At 48.5% G+C, this 21916-nt stretch overlaps 1 protein-coding gene across 2 annotated transcripts in view; it reads right to left on the bottom strand.

Annotated features, from left to right (window-relative positions):
- Positions 1 to 2711: 2711 nt before the first annotated feature.
- IGSF21 (immunoglobin superfamily member 21) overlaps positions 2712 to 21916 on the bottom strand; it is a 267027-nt gene continuing 247822 nt past the window's right edge. For both annotated transcript variants that reach the window (XM_048824717.2, XM_048824716.2), the window contains exons 7-10: positions 9695 to 9780; positions 6707 to 6899; positions 4883 to 4921; positions 2712 to 2966 (exon numbers count right to left, since the gene is read on the bottom strand). In XM_048824717.2, coding sequence (XP_048680674.1) covers positions 2893 to 2966; positions 4883 to 4921; positions 6707 to 6899; positions 9695 to 9780 — 392 coding nt within the window. In that variant the 3' untranslated portion in view covers positions 2712 to 2892. The remainder of the gene's footprint in view (positions 2967 to 4882; positions 4922 to 6706; positions 6900 to 9694; positions 9781 to 21916) is intronic.

Here is a 21916-nt window from a genome sequence, read left to right as displayed (position 1 = left end):
GTGGGTGCTCCGGGGCTGGAGCACCCATGGGGAAAAATTAGTGGGTGCTCTGCACCCACTGGCAGCTAAGCTCCTCTTATCCCCCCACCCTGCCCCTCCTCCTCCTCCTTTCCCCGCTCCGAGTGCGCCATGTCCCCACTCTGCCACCTACCTCCCAGCGCTTCCTGCCCAGCCGCTGCCAAACGGCTGTTTGGTGGCATTAGCACACGCCGGAAGGGAGGGGGAGAAGCGGGAACGTGGCGCACTCAGAGGAGGAGGCGGGGAAGAGGTGGGGATTTGGAATGGGGGCAAGGCCGGAGGTGGTGGGGGGGGATGTTTGAGCACCCAGGGGAAAGAGGGGGTTTCGGCACCGATGAGGAGCTGAGAGAAGGGGTAGGTTTGTGGTTAAGTCTCTGGGCTGGGACTCAGGGGATTGCCATTCATGTCATGGAGCTTGGGCAAACCACTTAGTCTCGCCTCTCAGCTGCAATGGGGCTAATAATACTTGTGCTCGCCCATTCTTTGTCTGTCTTGACTATTTAGCATGTAAGCTGTTTAGGGCAGCGGTTGTCTCAGTATGTGTGTACAGTGCCTGGCACCGTGGGACCTTGATCTTAGTCAGGGACGTCAGGTGGACCTGGTTGGGCATTGCCCCATGAAACGTTTTTCATAGACTCATAGGACTGGAAGGGAGGTTGAGAGGTCATCTAATCCAGTCCCCTGCACTCATGGCAGGACTAAGTATTATCTAGACCGTTCCTGAAAGGTGTTCATAGAAGATTAGGATTGGAAGAGACCTCAGGAGGTCATCAAGTCCAACCCCCTGCTCAAAGCAGGACCAACACCAACTAAATCATCCCAGCCAGGGCTTTGTCAAGCCTGACCTTAAAAACCTCTAAGGATGGAGCTTCCACCACCTCCCTAGGGAAATCATTCCAGTGCTTCACCACCCTCCTAGTGAAATAGTGTTTTCTAATATCCAACCTAGACCTCCCCCACTGCAACTTGAGTCCATTGCTCTTTGTTCTGTCATCTGCCACCCCTGTTTGTCTAACCTGCTCTTAAAAATCTCCAATGATGGAGATTCCACAACCTCCCTAGGCAATTTATTCCAGTGCTTCTCCCCCCTGACAGGTAGGAAGTTTTTCCTAATGTCCAACCTAAACCGCCCTTGCTGCAATTTAAGCCCATTGCGTCTTATCCTAGCCTCAGAGGTTAAGAAGAACCATTTTTCTCCCTCCTTGTAACAACTTGTACTTGAAAATTGTTATCATGTCCCCTCTCAAGCATCTGTTTTCCAGACTAAACAAATTTTTTCAATCATCCCTCCTAGGTCATGTTTTCTAGACCTTTAATCATTTTTGTTGCTCTTCTCTGGACTTTCTCTAATTTGTCCCCATCTTTCCTGAAATGTGGCCCCCAGAACTGGACACAATACTCCAGCTGAGGCCTAATCAGAGTGGAGTAGAGCAGAAGAATGACTTCTCGTGGCTTGCTTACAACACTGCTGCGAAGACATCCCAGAATGTGGTTCCCTTTTTTTTTTGGTATCAGAACATGCCGTTTTGTTGCAACTGAAAGGGTTTGTGGGAAAGGGCCCGGTGTGACACCTTTCTTTTGACTAAAACAAAGTTGAAACCAAAGCTTTTAAACTGTCAATATTTTGTTTCACCATTTTTCTAAATCAAATCTGGATTTCTGGTTCAAAAGGACGTTTTGTTGAGAGCCTTAAGCTAATTAGAGAAAACAAAACAAACAAACAAATCAAAATATACAAACAAATGGTTGCCATTGAAAACAAAATGTTTTGATGGCCCAGAACCTAAATAAATAAATTGGCCTTTTTGGTTTGCAAATATTTTCAGGATTTTGGTTTGTCACCCTATCACTTTTCTATACAGGAGAAATGTTCATGAGACAGGAAAACAGGGTCCCATGCAGCTCTCCCTTTGCAGGGGTTAACATCATAAATGTAATAATGAATAACAACAAAAGCACATGGAATATGTACAAAGTTGGGCACTCAGCAACCAAGGATTAAAGAATCTGCCCTTGGCCCTAGAATTGGCCTCTGTTTTGTACTAAATAAACCCTTGGCTACCCTTAGTTTTCTCTCCTCTACTCACAAGAGCCCAAGCATTAAGGAGGGCAAACAGATTCTGATTTCAAGTCTAATATATCACGCCTGGTGTAATGCCACTGAAAGCAATGGGGTTACGGCACAGGTGGATCTGGCCCAATCTGCAGTGAGGGAAACTGAGGCAGGGGTTAAGGATGCAAGTTTGCAAAAGCAGCCACAGTTTTTGAGTAAATAACCTAAGACATCTGGCGTCTGATTTTCAGCGCGGCTGAGTGCCTTTAACTCCAACTGCAATCAACGGGAGCTCAGCACAGCTGGAAAGTTGGGGTGTGAACCCAAAATCAGTAGCTACCTCTGAAAATTTTGACCAAATTGACTCGTCCAAGATCACACAGAATTGGTGACAGAGCTGGAGATACTTCTGTCCTCGCTCCCAGCCCCATCCTCTATTAGACTTTCTGCCTCCATATGGCTAGATGAGGTGACTTTTGCTAACATCAGTGCGCAAGTTGCATCTGCAAAATATGCGCATGGATGCATTCCCTGTATGTGTTTTTGTGTGTAATCACCGGCCCTTGTTTTTGCATGTGCAAGGACCAGATTGCCCTTTCTATAGGCCAAGGATTGCACATGGCAAATAATATGCACTGCCTTTTACCAGGGGGAATTTTTTTCATTTTAATTAAATCGACTGAGGAAGCCAAGACACAGACAGAAAGAGACCAATAACAAGACTGTAAATAGTTTAGAAAAAAAAAGAAAAGAAAACCAATTGACAGAGAGGTAAATGCTGGGTGGAGCTGTTCAAGGGAGGAGGAAGAAGAGGCAAGCCTTCACGTCAGCTCCAGGATCACTGTCAGGGTGAGCATCAAAATTAGTCGGAAGCCGTTGTGGCTGGTCACTGAACCTAGACAAAACAAGGAAGGGTTAAGGTTAGAGATGTGGCGACCAATGGTGTCCTGTAGTTATATGCAAACTAAGAGACTGTTTATCTCTCTCTCTCTATAGCATCAGGCATGGTGCTTTACAGACAAATGGACAAGATTCTGATCACAGTCATGCTGCTGGAGTAACTCCATTGATTTCAGCGACATTAATCTGGATTCCCACCAATGCTAATGGAGTTTAATATTCATTACTTGTATGATGGTAGTAGCTGGAGGCCCCACCTGAGATCAGGTTCCCATTGTGATTTACAATCACATGGCAAGAGACGCTTTCGGCCCCAAAGAGCATGCAGTCTGAATAGCCAAGACAAAGGGTGGGAGAACAGAGGTACTGGTATCCCCATTTCAGGGACGGTGAAACTGAGGCACTGAGTGACCTGCCTGCGGTCACATAGGGAGTGTGCGATATTGCCAGGAACTGATCCTAGCTCTCCCAAACCCCAGGCCAGTCCCTTAAGCAAAAGATCATCCTTTCTCATAGTGGTTGGTTCAAGATCAGAATCTGGCCCAGAGCCCTGCCCTGAGGTGCTGACATGCCAAGGTATGATAGTTGCAAAATGGTTGTCAGTGATACACAGCTGTAACTTTTGCTGATTACTGATCTGGCATTCACTAGGTGTGCCAAACCAGTGCAGTTTAAACACTGGGGGAGAGGAGGTGTCCGTGCCATAGGAAAACCAATGGAGGGTGTAAGGTAATGCAGAATCCCTGCCAACATTTTAACATACCCTGCACCATTCCAGGGCCAAATTCAGCAGTGTCAGAACTAGGCACAACCCTTATTGGGGCAAATTCTCTGCTGGCATAAAGAGCTGCATGTAGAGCTGGCCGGGAAATGCTTTTCTCGACTCTTGAGAATTTTCAAAAAAAAATTTCCCATCCTGAACTGGGATGAAAAGTCAAAAATCTTAAACATGTTCCCAAACCAAAAATCCAAAACCGTTTTCGGGCCAGATCAATCAAATCATCTTCTTTAGATAATTTTGAAATGTTCCATTTCAGTATTGACCTTATTTTGGAGTTATTTTTCTGCTATAAATTAAAATTTCAAAATGAAAAGTGGTTTTGAACTGGAAAATGAAACTTTTTGTTTAGCAAATGTCAAAACACGTCCCATTTTGACAATTTCAACCTCCCTTTTTTTTCCATTTTTTTTTTTCAAAGCAGGAGTTTTGTTGAAACCGAACCTGTACTGCCAACAATGCCTTGGGGTAGGGCCTGAATACTACAGCAGGAAGCAGTGAAAGGATGTGCTAGAAAAGGCAGGCTCGGGGCTGGAATACCGCAGATTGCCGTGAGAATGGAGGAGAGCTGATTCAGGAATGATTTTTTCCCCCCTTGTGAAAAATCTGTATGAAAACCAAACATTTTCATTTTCTGAGAAATTTTACAGCTTTTCATCAAGAAACAAACTCCAAAATTGATTCCCCCCTCCCGCCCTCAATTTTTGGGTCTTGTTTTTTTCAGTGAGAACCTGAAAAAGTAATTGACAAAATGGAATTTGTTTTTTTGTATAAACATCTGTTCTGTCAAAAATTACTTTTTTTCATTGGAAAAAAGTTTAGATGAAATTTATTTTGACCAGCTGAAGTGATGATGGTGAAAACAAACTTCTTTGTCTATATAGAGGAACAATCATCATAGTCTGCATAGTTTGTCCTGCTGCTTATTGACTGCTAGGTGATTAGTAACACTACGGATCATAATATAAACTGTCAGAAAACGTTTGGTTCCTTGGGGCGTGGAAGATTCTTGGCCAGAAGACTAAGCACACAGGTTTATCTGTGCATGGCCTCCTAAGAACATGAGGTGTTCAGTTCTAACTCAGAAATTAGCTGTAATTTATGATGAAACGCAGCATAGGATCCAAACTTACCATTTGAGTCCTCTGTTCCTCTTGGAATATTTGGGTTTTCTAATTAAAACAAAATATACACAGATACTAATTAGAATTAGATGCTAATTTCAGATGGCATAACATCAAAAGGAGCTTTTAAGTGCACATTTATCTCATGGGATACGGAAAGCTAATGTCTCTTTCACACCACTGTTGCACTCTGCCTTTCTCGATAACAAGGGTCAGTCAGTGATTGGTGCCCAACGAAGTGGGAAACCCTAAAAAGGGTGATCTTGGGCAGCTCTGATTCTTTGGATTTCCTTTCATTGCTGAGTTTTGGCAGGAACAGAATTTTATCTCTCTAACTGCTCCTGACTGCGGGTCAGAGAGGAATTGAGGTCGGATTTTTTACTCAAGAGTTTTTGCCTCTTTCTCATTTCTAGACCCGTTTTACTCTCCATACCGCTGGGAGGACAATGGTTAACATTGATTCTCTCTTCGTGGTCTCTCAGCCGCCCAATGTATGAAAAAGATAGCCCTGTCCCTCTCTGCAAAAATGTCAAAAAATGTGTTTTCAGTTGATCCTAAATGATTTTTTTTTTTTTTTGCCCAGAACTGGCAGAGAACCAAAATAATCAGTTATTGTCCCATATGCATTATAAACAACTCCCACAAATGTCACTTCTTGATCATAAATTTTTCAGGACAGGGACCCTGGGCTAGTTATTTGAGCCATAAAATAAATAATATTAATGATTATTCTCAGCTAAGGGCCTGAAATGTGCTGCTGGCAAACATTCGTACAATCAAAATGCCAGTCACACATGGAGTCGCAAACAGCAAATGACAAGGCAGCATGGACAGGCCAAAGGGAAAGCCAGTTTCTATTTGGTCAGTGGTAGTGAGGACATTGTGAACAAGCTTTGCAGATGACACTAAACTGGGAGGAGAGGTAGATACGCTGGAGGGTAGGGATAGGATACAGAGGGACCTAGACAAATTAGAGGATTGGGCCAAAAGAAATCTGATGAAGTTCAACAAGGACAAGTGCAGAGTCCTGCACTTAGGACGAAAGAATCCCATGCACCGCTACAGACTAGGGACTGAATGGCTAGACAGCAGTTCTGCAGAAAAGGACCTAGGGGTTACAGTGGACGAGAAGCTGGATATGAGTCAACAGTGTGCCCTTGTTGCCAAGAAGGCCAATGGCATTTTGGGCTGTATAAATAGGGGCATTGCCAGCAGATCGAGGGACGTGATCGTTCCCCTCTATTCGACATTGGTGAGGCCTCATCTGGAGTACTGTGTCCAGTTTTGGGCCCCACACTACAAGAAGGATGTGAAAAAATTGGAAAATGTCCAGCGGAGGGCAACAAAAATGATTAAGGGACTGGAACACATGACCTATGAGGAGAGGCTAAGGGAACTGGGATTGTTTAGTCTGCGGAAGAGAAGAATGAGGGGGGATTTGATAGCTGCTTTCAACTACCTGAAAGGGGGTTCCAAAGAGGATGGCTCTAGACTGTTCTCAGTGGTAGCAGATGACAGAACAAGGAGTAATGGTCTCCAGTTGCAGTGGGGGAGGTTTAGGTTGGATATTAGGAAAAACTTTTTCACTAGGTGGGTGGTGAAGCACTGGAATGCGTTGCCTTGGGAGGTGGTGGAATCTCCTTCTTTTGAGGTTTTTAAGGTCAGGCTTGACAAAGGCCTGGCTGGGATGATTTAGTTGGGGATTGGTCCTGCTTTGAGCAGGGGGTGGGACTAGATGACCTCCTGAGGTCCCTTCCAACCCTGATATTCTATGATTGTAAGCTGGAGTAACGTGGGACAGAGGAGGATTCTTCCCAAGGGTATAAACCGTACCAAACACTATAAGCCTGGTGTGGGTGTCTGTGGACCCCAGTGGGTTCTGAGCAGTGCAGCGATACATTGAGCCGTTTAACTCAGCTGGCACTCTTTCCAGGACCAACTCCTTCCCATCATGCTCAGCGCTGCCATCCAGGAGCCTGCTCCCAACACGGGTCCAGGTGAACAAGGGCTCGGGGAAGACTTCATTCTGCAGCCAAGATGGGGAAAACAGCTTTAAATACCTGGGTTATTTTAATAAAACAGAGTCATTTTCATAAACAGAGTCATTTTCATGACTGCAACCTCTGCTGACCTTACACAGAGTTAATTACTGGCATTGCAGTCTTTCCTCCTCCCAAAGACCCATGGAGTCAGATATTAAGGCCAGAAGGAACCGTTAGATCTTCTAATCCAAGGGTTCCCAAATGGTGGTACATGTATCCCATGTGATAGCTGAGCTTGATGTACCAGCCAGTCACCTTACACCAATTTTTTAAGGAGGAGCTACGCAGACCAGGAAAGTTTGGGAACCATTGACAGTCTGACCTCAAAGCTGGCAGAGAACTTCACAGATCCTCCAGGTGACAGCCTGGATTGCCTCGAGTCACCCCTGAAATGCTAGTGCTCACCACTTAAGGTACGTCTACACTGCAATAAAAAACCCCTGTAGCACCGACTCTCAGAACCCAGGTCAATTGACTTGGGCATGTGGGGCTCAGGCTGGGGCTACACATTGCAGTGTAGACATCTGGGCTCAGGCTGGAATCTAGGCTTGGAGACCCACCCCATTCACAAGGTTTCAGAGCCTGGGCTCCAACTGGAGTACTGTGTCCAGTTTTGGGCCCCACATTTCAAGAAGGATGTGGATAAATTGGAGAGAGTCCAGCGAAGGGCAACAAAAATGATTAGGGGGCTGGAACACATGAGTTATGAGGAGAGGCTGAGGGAGCTGGGATTGTTTAGCCTGCAGAAGAGAAGAATGAGGGGGGATTTGATAGCTGCTTTCAACTACCTGAAAGGGGGTTCCAAAGAGGATGGCTCTAGACTGTTCTCAATGGTAGCAGATGACAGAACGAGGAGTAATGGTCTCAAGTTGCAGTGGGGGAGGTTTAGATTGGATATTAGGAAAAACTTTTTCACTAAGAGGGTGGTGAAACACTGGAATGCGTTACCTATGGAGGTGGTAGAATCTCCTTCCTTAGAGGTTTTTAAGGTCAGGCTTGACAAAGCCCTGGCTGGGATGATTTAACTGGGAATTGGTCCTGCTTTGAGCAGGGGGTTGGACTAGATGACCTTCTGGGGTCCCTTCCAACCCTGATATTCTATGATTCTATGATTCTAACCCATGCCCGAGCCTAAATGTCTACACTGCAATTGTTAGCCCTGCAGCTCTGCGAGCCCAAGTCATCTGACCTGAGCCAGCTATGGCTGGGCTATGGGTCTTTTATTGCAGTGTAGATGTACCCTTAAAGGCTCTAGGGCATGAATAAATTAATTGGCATGGTTAGATTTTAGCTTGCTTAGCTGTTAGCCTTGTAAAAACAACACATGCAGGCGCAGGTACAAAGGCATGTAGTAGATCTCAAATCCTCCACAAGTCATTTACCGTTAAAGGAATCAGATTAAAAACTCAACAGGCAGCAGGCTGGATGCACAGACAGAGGCTGGTCCTACGCTGCTTTGCAACTGGAGTCTGTGCAAAACACGGGACAAGTGGATATGAAATGCTACCACCCACGAGAGGAAGATCTGGGAGGGGGGGCACTTTACAATGCCTTTGCACAAATGAGAAGGGCTGCACAAGGTGTCAGGCCCTAGAGAATCTGTCCCATAATAACAAAATACTAGAGTTTAACTCTTGTCTGCTCCAGGAAAAAAGCTGTGTTCATAACTCGGATCATCTAACATGTGGTAACTAACAAGCTAAAATCCTAGCGCAGGCAAGGCAGACTGTCATTATTGTAGGTGTTAGGAGGTCAAGGCATTGCCTCGACCTGCCAGTGTGTGTTAGAACTACAAACTGCCTTCTTTTCTAGGGTGAGCAGATAGCAAGTGTAAAAAATCGGGGCGGGGGTGGGGAAAAAAAGCCCCCAAAATCAGGGCTGTCCCTATAAAATTGGGACATCTGGTCACCCTATTGTTACAATCATAGAATATCAGGGTTGGAAGGGACCTCAGGAGGTCATCTAGTCCAACCCCCTGCTCAAAGCAGGACAGGACCAATCCCCAATTTTTGACCCAGATCCCTAAATGGCCCCCTCAAGGATTGAACTCACAACCCTGGGTTTAGCAGGCCAATGCTCAAACCACCGAGCTATCCCTCCCCCCCAGGCCAATGCTCAAACCACTCTTTCTCTTGTGTTAGTTAAAAGGAGTTAAGAACACATCTTGTTTCCTCGTTAATAGATCCCATAAAAGGCACATATTTAGTCTAGAGAGAGAGCACCCACCTCTAAAGTCGCAAGCTAGGTTCATAATTACTGCGTTGTTCATTTACAGAATAAATACGCCAGGCCAAAAAGCGTGGGCATTTGTTTAGTGAAGTGATTTCTATTAGAGAAAACTCCAAGTGACAACAAATCAATTTCGAACTGGGAGACAAAAGAGCCAATTTCAAGAGTTGACGGTGTAATTGAGCATGCAAAATCCATGAGGAATTGCACGCCTTATTTACGTGTGTAGTTAGTATGAGCGGACATGCAACTCAAGGAACTCTGCAAGCCAACTGCCGTTGTTATCCACCTGTATGCGCAATTCCCTGCTTTGCATGTGCAATTGCAGAACCTGCAAACAAAATCAGTGGCTTAGTTGAGGGCCTGACTGCTGGGGGGAAAAAAATCAAACCCTAAAATCAAACTAAACTAAACCAACCCACTCTCCCCACCCCTAATCCGCTCCTTTGCCAGTCTTCATAAATCTGCTGCATAGGGAGATGTATTACCATCTGTCAGTGCAACAGAAACCAGGCCCTATTGAGCTAGGAGGATAAAAAAACCTGCAGACCTGAAAGCCATGCACCAAGATCCGAACTGTGTCTCCAACTCGGGCTCTCGTTGGGGTCATCATGATTTTGGGGCCCTTGGGAGCCACTGCAGAGAAACAGGAGAGGAAAGAGAATGGACGTCAGCAGAGCATTGAATCCCCAACTTAGACAAACACTGCCATAGTGAGCAGCCCATATAGGTTAATAGTCATACCTTGAATAGGCATTTAGGTGGTACAGTACCATAAGGAAAAGTGTGGGATCAATGCCTAGATGATATAGTAGCTATAAAAAAATGTCTGCGTGAGTGACAGAGGGATAGACAGCTGTCTAGATGATTGATAGACAGATACCTTCATGATTGATAGATGGATAGGCTGTTGTCCAGATGACTGATAGATAGACAGATATCTTCATGAATGACAGATGCCTGCGTGAGTGATATATGGATAGACAGGTACTCGAATGCTCAGACTCCTGCTCAGGACCGCTTGGTGAGCAGTGTTCTTTTTTTTAAATAACATATTTATTTAAATTAGATTCTTACTAAAGCAAATCAAATGTTTCCTACAGCATTAGAGGGTAATACAAAAAAAGTTTTAATTAAAATATTTTTTTTAAAAAGGAAAATCTCCATATTTTGTTACCAAAGCCCAACATACAAGGAGTCACCCATTCACTCCTACAGTCAAGGCCATGCAGCATTTAAGACAGAACAGAGACTTGTTAAGAATGACTATGCAGGGTTCCTATTGAAATCAATGGAAAAACTCCCACTGATTTCAACAGGGGTAGGATTTGGGCCCTTAAATAATTCCACAGATAAATCGCTATTTAGCCCCACCGTTTATTGTTCTTTCCTCTGGTTCCTTTTCTTTCTCTTCTCTCTTCTGACCTATTGGAGTGGCGATACCGCGACTCCCCCATGCAATCGCTCTCACGCTGCTACGTTCAGAGTGAGGCTAGGTAGACAGCATCGTTTTAGACAGGACTAGGCTCTCTGCAAGCTGCCCCCATGCTACCCCACCCATGCCACCCCTGAGAACACTGCCAGCAGCTCTCAACCCCCCTCATTATGTTTAATTCCTCCTTCTGCAGCCCTTTGTTTGCATAGATGTCAGACTCTGCAGCAGGAGGCTCTGCATAAAATTGGTATAGAGCCCCGCCTTCAGCCCGATGACCACCCCCTCCTTCCACAGTTGTCTGCTTTTCATTTGTAGACGCCCTCAAATGCTGGTTAGTTATTCAAATAACCAAGTGCCAGGTAGTTGGCTGCTGAAGGGAAGCCGTGACCCCATGCACACAGTGACTGTTGCTCGGCGGCGGTAATGGGCTTTGCGTGCTCGGTCGCATCTTACGGTGGATGGCGCCCGGTGCATGGCATGAGGCCATGTGCCAAAAAGGAGAAGGGATGAAGCCAAAGGTTCAGCTGGAAAGGTTGCCTGTGCCATTGCCATGGCAACGCCATGACAACTTTGCCTCCTCCTCCTCCCCCCGGCTCGTCCTGGCTGGGGTGTTTTCAGGTTGAGATGAAGCAGCTGAGCAGAGGCCTCAGTGGTGTTGGGGAACTGGCTGGTGGAGTGAGCAGATGACACTGATGCTTTGTCCTACCTTCGCCTCCTGTCACAAGCCCGCCTGGCCCATTCGGTCACTCTGACAGCTCGCCTTGGAGGATGGGGTGAGCGTTGCCTGGAGAAGGGGCACGTCTTCTGGCCTCTTGCTCCCTGGGTGGGTGGGGGTGGGAAATGCAGGCGGCCATCTGTAGGGGAGCTTGTGCCAACATCAGTAGCCGCCCTCCCACAGGGAGGAACATCCCTGCCTCTTGCTTTGCAAGGACAGCAGTGGTATGTGGGCCCTGGAGGATAGGCGGGTGGGAAACTCTTCAGCCCTGGGGAGGTGTAACCTCGTTCTGGATGAGTGCTCTGCTTCCAGGAATTAGGCCATGGCCCAGTGGCTACTCAGTACTGGTAGGGTTCGAAGGCCCAGAGCCTCAAAGGTATCGAAGCACCGAACCCCCCATTGATTTCAGAGAGAGTTAAGAGCATAAATATCGTTGCGGATCAGGGCTTAAATGCATCCCAAGTCCAAGAGGCCGCTGGGTAGTTTCATAAACTGAACATCAAACCCAAGCTCTGGGGAGTCACGCCCCATCTGCCCGACTCTCACTGAGCTGAGGTCTTGCAGCCAAGTTCCCCACCCACTAGGCTCCTCTCTTCAGCCCTGCGTTTTCCCGGCACCGCCACCTGCCTCTAGTCTGGTGCCCCCCTACCCAGCTTGAATGAGTCACAAAACACTCGGGCAGGCTTGACTCCATCCAGCAGGGGGCAGCATGCCATAGCCCAAAATATTCTAATACTCCTTGTTCTCTGGAAGCCACAGGTTTGCCAAGTTCATGAAATAACTTTTCTCTCCTTGTCGCTAGCAGGGCTGGGATTTCCGGCACCGCGTCCCCTGCATCCCCACATCTGCAAAGCCCAAATCATTTCTCTTCCAGGAGACAACAGAGGACCGTTCTACAAGGCATCGCTCTAAATAAATCAGAGCTGGGGAGTGGCGCGCACCCTGCCTGGTCTGTTCCCTCTGATTGTTTCTGGCAGCAAATTTATTTTAAACACGGCCTTTAAATATAAATAGCACCACGAGGGGGCTGCCTGGGGACAGCAGGGCCTTCATCAGCAGGCGAGGTGGGGAGGGCTGGCAGCAGGCTCTGCTGAAGGGGACCTGGTGCATATCCACAGGCAGATCACCAGCATGGGGGGGACCTCTTCTTTCTGACGCTGCGGATGGAGCCCAGGTTGTGGCTGCCCTTTTAAGTCCAGCGTGGAACTTGTGGTGCCTGGTAGTGTATTGGCCCCCTCAGTTGCTGCACAGACATATATGCCAGGTAGTGCATTGGCCCATTGTCCCCACTGGCTCTGCAGCTGGAGCATCACAAGCCCTAAAGGCACACCATCTTGAGCCTGTGGGACGTAGTAGCCCTACAGGCCAGTGAACCCTGCAGCTGTGCAGGGCCTCTGGTGCTTCACCACCCTCCTAGTGAAAAAGTTTTTCCTAATATCCAACCTAAACCTCCCCCATTGCAACTTGAGACCATTGCTCCTTGTTCTGTCATCTGCCACCACTGAGAACAGTCTAGATCCATCCTCTTTGGAACCCCCTTTCAGGTAGTTGAAAGCAGCTATCAAATCCCCCCTCATTCTTCTCTTCCGCAGACTAAACAATCCCAGTTCCCTTAGCCTCTCCTCATAGGTCATGTGTTCCAGTCCCCTAATCATTTTTGTTGCCCTCCGCTGGACTCTTTCCAATTTTTTCACATCCTTCTTGTAGTGTGGGGCCCAAAACTGGACACAATACTCCAGATGAGGCCTCACCAATGTCGAATAGAGGGGAACGATCACGTCCCTCGATCTGCTGGCAGTGCCCCTACTTATACAGCCCAAAATGCCGTTAGCCTTCTTGGCAACAAGGGCACACTGTTGACTCATATCCAGCTTCTCGTCCACTGTAACCCCTAGGTCCTTTTCTGCAGAACTGCTGCCAAGCCATTCGGTCCCTAGTCTGTAGCGGTGCATTGGATTCTTCCGTCCTAAGTGCAGGACTCTGCACTTGTCCTTGTTGAACCTCATCAGATTTCTTTTGGCCCAATCCTCTAATTTGTCTAGGTCCCTCTGTATCCTATCCCTACCCTCCAGCGTATCTACCTCTCCTCCCACTTTAGTGTCATCTGCAAACTTGCTGAGTGTGCAATCCACGCCATCCTCCAGATCATTAATGAAGATATTGAACAAAACCAGCCCCAGGACTGACCCTTGGGGCACGCCGCTTGATACCGGCTGCCAACTAGACATAGAGCCATTGATCACTACCCGGTATCTATGTTATTTGAATATATATACGAACACTAGGATGGCTGTCCACTCACTTCCATCCATACACAGCAGGATTAACGCCATCATTCACACTCGAGCTACACAGTATAAAAATGAGAAAACAAATGGGCCTGATACATTTGCTCTGAATCCGCCACTCTGCATTTCAGCCAGCAGGGCGGCAGCACTTGCTCCATTAGCGTAACAGTCCCTGGGTTGGGGCTCTCTGCTTCTTCTGAGATGCCCCCGTCACACAGCAGCTCCAAACCAGCACTGACGTGGCAGGACCTCATTGCTGGCCTCAGAAAGCAGCCAGGTTGTGCCACACATTCCAGCTCAACCCAGAGCCTTCAGACTGGGTCTTTTAAAGAGCTGAATTCTGCCTTTCCCTCATATAGGGCTGGACTGGCACCTTGCCATCTGCCCTGAGGAAGGGGCAACACAGAGTCGGGCTGCCTCAAGGGCCGGGGCTCAGATTTTGAATCTGAACCAACCTCTGTTTCCTGCACCGTGGGGGAAACAAGCCGTGGGGGAAACAAGCCGTGGGGGAAACAAGGGGAAACAGCCCTTTTCCTGGCACAGCCCTGCTGGCTCCACTCCCCTGTCCACCTCTGCAGGAGGGGGCACAGCAGCTGGGACTGGCACTGGAGGTAGCTCATGCAGAGCTCCTTCCACCCCACCCCATAATTCTCCTCAGCAGGCTCACGGCATTAGGGGGTGGCACACTGAGCATCGCTATGCAGAGATTCCCCAGGGGACAGTCCTGAGGTATGACCCCCTTCCCTCCTTGGGCCTAATGGAGACTTCACTCCCTTGGGATCCCAAGCCCTTTTCTCTCCACTGGCCTGTGGTTCTTTAGGTGTGCGGCCATGTTGTACCCCCAGCTCACCGTGTACTTATCAGACCCCCATCACAGCAGTATCTGAGTGCCTTCTCCTCTTGAATATATTTATTCTTCCAACACCCCTGTGAGGCAAGGCAGGGCTAGTCACCCTATGTTATAGATGGGGAACTGAGGCACGGAGAGACTGAGTGACTGTCCCAAGGTCACACTGGCGGCCTGTGATAAAGCAGGGACTTGAACGCAGGCCGCCCACGTCCAAAGCAAGTGCCCTAACCACTGAGCCATCATCCCTGAGCTCAGAGGAACAGCCGTGTTAGTCTGTATTCGCAAAAAGAAAAGGAGGACTTGTGGCACCTTAGAGACTAACCAATTTATTTGAGCATGAGCTTTCGTGAGCTACAGCTCACTTCATCGGATGCATACCGTGGAAACTGCAGCAGACTTTATATACACACAGAGAATATGAAACAATACCTCCTCCCACCCCACTGTCCTGCTGGTAATAGCTTATCTAAAGTGATCAACAGGTGGGCCATTTCCAGCACAAATCCAGGTTTTCTCACCCTCCACCCCCCCACACAAATTCACTCTCCTGCTGGTGCTAGCCCATCCAAAGTGACAACTCTTTACATAATCAAGTCGGGCTATTTCCTGCATAGATCCAGGTATTCTCACATCCCCCCCACCCCCATACACACACAAACTCACTCTCCTGCTGGTAATAGCTCATCTAAACTGACCACTCTCCAAGTTTAAATCCAAGTTAAACCAGAACATCTGGGGGGGGGGGGTAGGAAAAAACAAGAGGAAACAGGCTACCTTGCATAATGACTTAGCCACTCCCAGTCTCTATTTAAGCCTAAATTAATAGTATCCAATTTGCAAATGAATTCCAATTCAGCAGTTTCTCGCTGGAGTCTGGATTTGAAGTTTTTTTGTTTTAAGATAGCGACCTTCATGTCTGTGATTGCGTGACCAGAGAGATTGAAGTGTTCTCCGACTGGTTCTCCTGAGCTGTGTCACATAACTAGGGCCCTACCAAATTCACGGTCCATTTTGGTCAATTTTTCACGGTCGTAGGAGTTTAAGAATAGTAAATTTCATGATTTCAGCTATTTACATCTGAAATGTCACGGTGTTGTAATTGTAGGGGTCCTGACCTAAAAAGGAGTTGGGGGTGGGGTGAGGTTTGCAAAGTGATTGTAGCGGGGGGTTGCGGAATTGCCACCCTTACTTCTGCGCTGCTGTTGGCGGGGCACCTCCTTCAGAGCCGGGCACCTGGCCAACAGCTGCTGCTCTCCAGCCACCCAGCTCTGAAGGCAGCGCAGAAGTAAGGGTGGCCATACTGCAACCCCCCCTAAAATAACCTTGTGACCCCCCCCCGCAACTCCCTTTTGGGTCTGAACCCCCAGTTTGAGAAACACTGGTCTCCCCCCCATGAAATCTCTGTAGTATAGGGTAAAAGCACCCAAAGACCAGATTTCACAGGGGGAGACCAGATTTCACAGTCCGTGACACGTTTTCCGTGGCTGTGAATTTGGTAGGGCCCGGTACATAACCCTGGGAAGAGGGTACATCAGTGCTGGCCTGTGATGGCAGCTTTCAGAACCCAGGACCGTGGAGCCTGGGAACGAAATGGGTAGGAGGGGATTAGTCTCTTCACAGATGACAAGTGAAAAAACTGCACAGTGCCTCCCTCCTCCTTTCCCCCAGTCCCACCAGCTAAGAACAAGGGGCCAGTTGTGACAGTGATGGCAGGCAGCTAAAAGCAAAGGTTTCTTCACGCCAGTGGGATGCTCAGAAGAGTCAGATACTGTGGCTGGATATAAAAAAGAAGCTGGCTAATTTTTATGTGCATTAATAAACACTGGTGCAGTCATTATGCCTGTTAATAAAGAGCTAATCAGATTTTATGCTTCAGGATGTGAGCAGATCATGTGTGGGGCTGAGGAAGGACACGGAGGCCTGGACACCCCATATCTCCTCACTGCACAGCCGGCCGGGTGTAGGGAGCGTAGGTGCACCCCCACGGAGAGAGACTAGATGACCAGATAGTTCTTCACCAATCCACCTGTTTCTGAGCGCTGTTGGTTGGATGGGATCCTTTTGCTGCTACAGCACAAGCCCCTTCCCCTTGACTGGGAAGCAGCTTCCTCCTCGGCTGTTAGCAGTCGAAAGCCCACACCAGTGCCGGGCTCAGATGCCAGCCAGCAGAGGGCCCTGGTGCACACACACCAGCCAGTGGGTGACACGCCCGTGACTACGGTGGAATACAGGTGGGTTAGGCAATGGCAGAATGGGTGATCTCCCCTTGCAGGGCCTGCGTGTTTGCCCTGCAGCCAAAGGCAGGGGTGCCAAGGGCAGCTGCTGCATCTGGGCAGAGATCAGCAGGGGGACACGGGCCAGAAACCATGAATCACTGAGATATCATCAGCGCGTCTTGAAACCTGCTCCCCTATGAATAAGCATGAGAGCGAGTCACTCATTAGCCAGCTCTGGCCTTCAGAGACAGCGGGCATTGGTGAGCTAATGAGACAGAGTCCCACCCCGGCCACAGCCTGACGGGCGGTTAATCGCCTGTGACGGCCTGACATGATGTCCTCCGGTAACAGGGAAAGGCGGCAGCGGGTTATTTGCCTCCTCATCCATCTTCTCAGAATCCACCTGTGTCCCTTGATTCCCCACTGCTCAGAAACACCCCTCTGGCTCCATCCTCCTGCCCCCGCAGGGCTGTGATCTGAGCCAGGGTTCCTTAAGGCACAGCAGCAGGAAGAAACGCACGGCAGCCATCTGGCCATGCTCCCCACAGAGCGGGCCCTGGCTCGCTTTGTGCCACAGGAGCCCCGGTGCTTGGCACAACCGTCTCATCTCTTTAGCTCACCACCTGTCTCCTGAGCTTGCTTGGCTCGGCACGGGCTCCTGCCATTTGGGTTCTGGGCCCCTCCCGGAGCTGAGGACGAGCGAGGCAAAATGTGTCTGCTGAAATGGCTTTCGGGGTAAAATGAAGAATCAGTGACACCAAACTGGTTCTCGAATTTGTGTTGGTTTCAACAAATTGCTCGAACCGGAAAAAAACACCTTCAAATTGCGGTGACTTTTTGGGTTCAAAATGATGCTTTGTTTTGAAGTGTCTTTCAATTTTAATGAATGGTTTAAAGAAAACCATTAAAAACCACTCAACGTTGGAACAAAATCATTTTTTTTTCTTTTCCAGATTACGAAAATGTTTAAAAAAAATAATCTTTTTTTCAGTTCCATCCAAATGGATTTTGGTTTTTTTTTCAGATTTTTCGGCATTATCAGCAAAGTAAAAACTCTGTTATTGGCCCAGCTGTGCTCAGGAAGGGGAGGTTGCTAAGTGCTCCTACCCCTGCTGAAGAGAGGATGTTGCCTGGCTGGGGGAGCAGCCAGCAGTTCACAGACAGGAGGCCACCGCCAACCCGGCTATGAAGAACCAATGTCAGCTCCGTGGGCAAAGCCCGTCTGCCTGAGGAGCAGGGCTGGCCGAGTGAGCACTCCGGCATGTGGTGAGGGCACATGCTGTATGGCTGGGAAAGGGCTCCAGGGGAATTTCCAGATGGAAGTTCTCACATTGGTTCCAGCTGGCAACTTGACTCAGGAAGAGAGCAATGGGGCTACTGGGGCGATGGGAACTCCAACCGGAGGAGTCTGATGGAGCCTACTGGGATTTCCAACACGTCGACTGTCTAGGAAACACCTGGTGAGGGGAAATAGCCAACTTCTGCCTCCATGCATGGAGACATTGGTCACCTGCAAGATGCAACAGCGTGGGAAACATCTGTCCTTCAATCTCTCAGCATGACCTAACAGCAGGGGGTGGCCATGTGGGCAGCAGCCGCCAAGCTCCCAGTACTGCACCATTAGGCTAGTTGCTCTGGAGCGGACAGCTGTAAAAATCAAGCTGGATCTTTGATCTGTTGCCAGCACAAGGTCAGAGAGTGCCAGTCCTGACACAGACTCCAGCCACAGCGAATCCAATGCGCTCACCCCCTCCTCTCCACTCTGACTCTGCAGAGAAAGACACAACTTCCGTAGAGCAGACCAGGCGCTTCGCTGATGTGTATGAGCTTAGCCCCAGTGTTCTTATAATGCTGTAGACGAGAGCATCAGAAGAGCCACCATCATAGGCTGCCTTTCTCCTATGGGCTGTTTGTTGGAGGGGACAGACACAAGGCAAAGCACAGGTTTGTCACATGCGCCAGTAGATTAGCCAAGGAGATGCGCAAATGCTACCATTTGGTGGTGTAGGGTTTGATTCTCAGACCCTGCCTTTTGGCTCACAAGTGGTCAGGGGCCGAGACCCTGAGCCCCCAGGACTGTGGGCAGCTGTAAGTGTTGCTGGATGGTTTATGGGTGCCCTACCCAAAGACGGGCCTGAGCTGCAGAACTCAGATCTGCAGCCAAGCGTCCCCAGTGTTCAGGGACTGGAGGTTCTGGTTCTAGTTTAGCTGCAGACCTGACTCCTTTGGGGAACACTGGGCTCACGACTGGAGACTGAGTGACAGCTAGAGGGCTGGGATCTCTGTGTGTGGGAGGATGGGATGGGAGGAGCAGAGAGCACCATCAGATGCTTTTGCATGTCCCACGCTCACACTCATGAACACAGCTCCCCCTTGGCGGGGTCCAGATCTGTAGCAGGAGCACAGCGCAGCTGTCCTAACAAATCCCGTGGTGCACTGACCAGCAGGGAGGTGGGGCAGGCATGGGATGGGATCTGCTTCCAAGCTTTCATTTTGCTGAGCTTCATTCTCCGCAGATACAAACAACCTTCTCAGCAGCAGCTGTCTCTGCCTGGTCCCTCTTGCTCATCGTGATGCCACTGCCTGATCTGAAGCCAGGCACCATCAACAGGATGATCAAGTCCATTGGCTCCTCTTGCTGTTTGAGGATGTTCCTCTGCCAGGCCTCTTCAAGCTGCTAGCCGGATGGTTTCAGACAGGAGAGCTCCACCGTTTCCTTCCACTACATGGGCTCTGGGTCCTTTGATGACAATCGGTCTCAGGGTTTGGGAGGAGAAGAGAAACGGAACCTGGCTCTATAGGAACTTCCTGACACAAGGACTGGATTTCAGGTGGCGAGGAACTCTAAAGTTTTGGTGTCCGGGAGCAGATTTGGGTCAGTCCGTCCTACATGGATTCCAGTGGCTATGCCTTTCTCTCCCCTTGTTAATAGTTCATCTGGATAGATCCCTGGACTTCTGTCCCAGCAGAGTGGTGGAATAGGCTTTATCATGGAGAACAGGGGTACCTTTGGCAAGTCCTCTCTCTTTCCTGCTGCTTCTAATCTTGCTCTGCATTAATTCATGCTGACTTTACCCACCTGTTGCAATGCAAATGTGGCCGTGTTACTCCTGCCCTTGGGCTGAGGGGAAATGCCTTTATGTGTATGTAGGGGAGAGGAGGCACTGACAGGTCCTAGGTACTCAGAGCAGAACAAATCTTGGAGGAGGAGAAACGCAGACACACAGTGCTTCTCAGGAAACTAGTGATGAGTTAGTCCCAAGGTTTGGGGAGATCCAGAGTTGGGAAGTGCCTGATCCAAAGCCCACTAAAGTTCACAGAAAGACTGCCACTGATTTCAGGGAGTTTGAGATCAGGCCTCAGAAAAGTTTGGCCAGGGCCACTCACTGGTTTGAATCTAATCCAGGATTTGGCAGGGACAGAAAGCTGTTATCACCTGATAACTCAATGATGATCTATGAGCAATGAGTTTGGGGCCCTCTGTTCAATGCTTAGGGAACCCACAGATCCTGCTCCTCAACAATCCCCATTCAAAATTTTACCCCAGCACCCACATTACTGGGGCTAACGTACATGCGTGGCCAGTGCTGGAAGAACAGGAGAAAGGTGTGCTGGCAAAGCTCCACGGCTGTTTGCTTTTGAGAGCACCATGGAGATTCCCTCCCTCCAACAGTTAGAGGGGAAGAAATATAGGACTTCAAATCAGGACTCTCCTTTACACGGCACTGTTACAAATACAGTCTCGCCCCATACACCTCCAGTGAGGTGCAATGAGCCAGCATTTAGCACCTCTGAGGTTATGCTTGTTGAAGTGAAGGGAGCTCCAGTTGGCAGTCTCACTTCCTCTTTTTCACCTGTTTGGCAACACTTGCTTTGCGAGGCCTGCAAACGGTACGGGGCTTTCTGGAATGCCTGCCATCTCGGTCATCGGCAGGGAGTGAAAAATATCTGATTTTTTTTCCATACAAAAAATCAAAATCCAACTTTTTGGGGGGGGGGGGGGTAAACATTTTTGATTGTCTAAAACTGAGCATTTCTAACCAAAAGCAAAACATTTTTACCAAAAATATGTTTAGTTTTCAAAAAACAGCTGGGTTTTTTGGGTTTTTTTGTTCATCCGTCTGCTTTTGTTGTTGAAAAATCTGAAAATTTTCAGGATAAGATGCTGTAAAAGTTCTCAGGAAAAACAATTAGCATTTTTTTTGGCCAGTTCTACTGAGGCTAATTCTCACAGGATCTGGTAACTTGGACTCCCAGCTGGAAATTTACAACAGCACCGAAAGCTCAGATGAACAATCCGCTTCATAGAATCATGGAAGATCACGGTTGGAAGAGACCTCAGGAGGCCATCTAGTCCAACCCCCTGCTCAAAGCAGGACCAATCCCCAACGAAATCACCCCAGCCAGGGCTTTGTCAAGCCTGACCTTAAAAACCTCCAAGGAAGGAGATTCCACCACCTCCCTAGGGAACCAATTCCAGTGCTTCACCACCCTCCTAGTGAAATAGTTTTTCCTAATATCCAACCTAAACCTCCCCCACTGCAACTTGAGACCATTACTCCTTGTTCTGTTATCTGCTCCCACTGAGAACAGCCGAGCTCCATCCTCTTTGGAACCCCCCTTCAGGTAGTTGAAGGCTGCTATCAAATCCCGCATCATTCCTCTCTTCTGCAGAGTAAACAAGACCAGTTCCCTCAGCTGCTCCTCGTAAGTCATGTGTTCCAGACCCCTAATCATTTTCGTTGCCCTCCGCTGGACTCTCTCCAATTTGTCCACATCCTTTCTGTAGTGGGGGGCCCAAAACTGGATGCAATGCTCCAGATGTGGCCTCACCAGTGCTGACTAGAGGGGAATAATCACTTCCGTCAATCTGCTGGCAATGCTCCTACTAATGCAGCCCAACATGCCGTTAGCCTTCTTGGCAACAAGGGCACACTGCAGACTCATATCCAGCTTCTTGTCCACGGTAACCCCAGGTCCTTTTCTGCAGAACTGCTGCTTAGCCAGTTGGTCCCCACCCTGTAGCGGTGCATGGGATTCTTCCGTCCTAGGTGCAGGACTCTGCACTTGTCCTTGTTGAACCTCATCAGATTTCTTTTGGCCCAATCCTCCAATTTGTCTAGGTCACTCTGGACCCTATCCCTACCCTCCTCCCAATTTAGTATCTACCTCTCCTCCCAGTTTAGTGTCATCTGCGAACTTGCTGAGGGTGCAATCCATCCCATCATCCAGGTCATTAATAAAAATGTTGAACAAAACCAGCCCCAG

Source organism: Caretta caretta, chromosome 18 (genome assembly GCF_965140235.1).
Source record: "Caretta caretta isolate rCarCar2 chromosome 18, rCarCar1.hap1, whole genome shotgun sequence".
In the NCBI taxonomy this organism is placed as follows: Eukaryota; Metazoa; Chordata; order Testudines; family Cheloniidae; genus Caretta; species Caretta caretta.
Note: the sequence above shows the minus strand (reverse complement) of the source record. Positions and strands in the feature narration are given on the sequence as shown.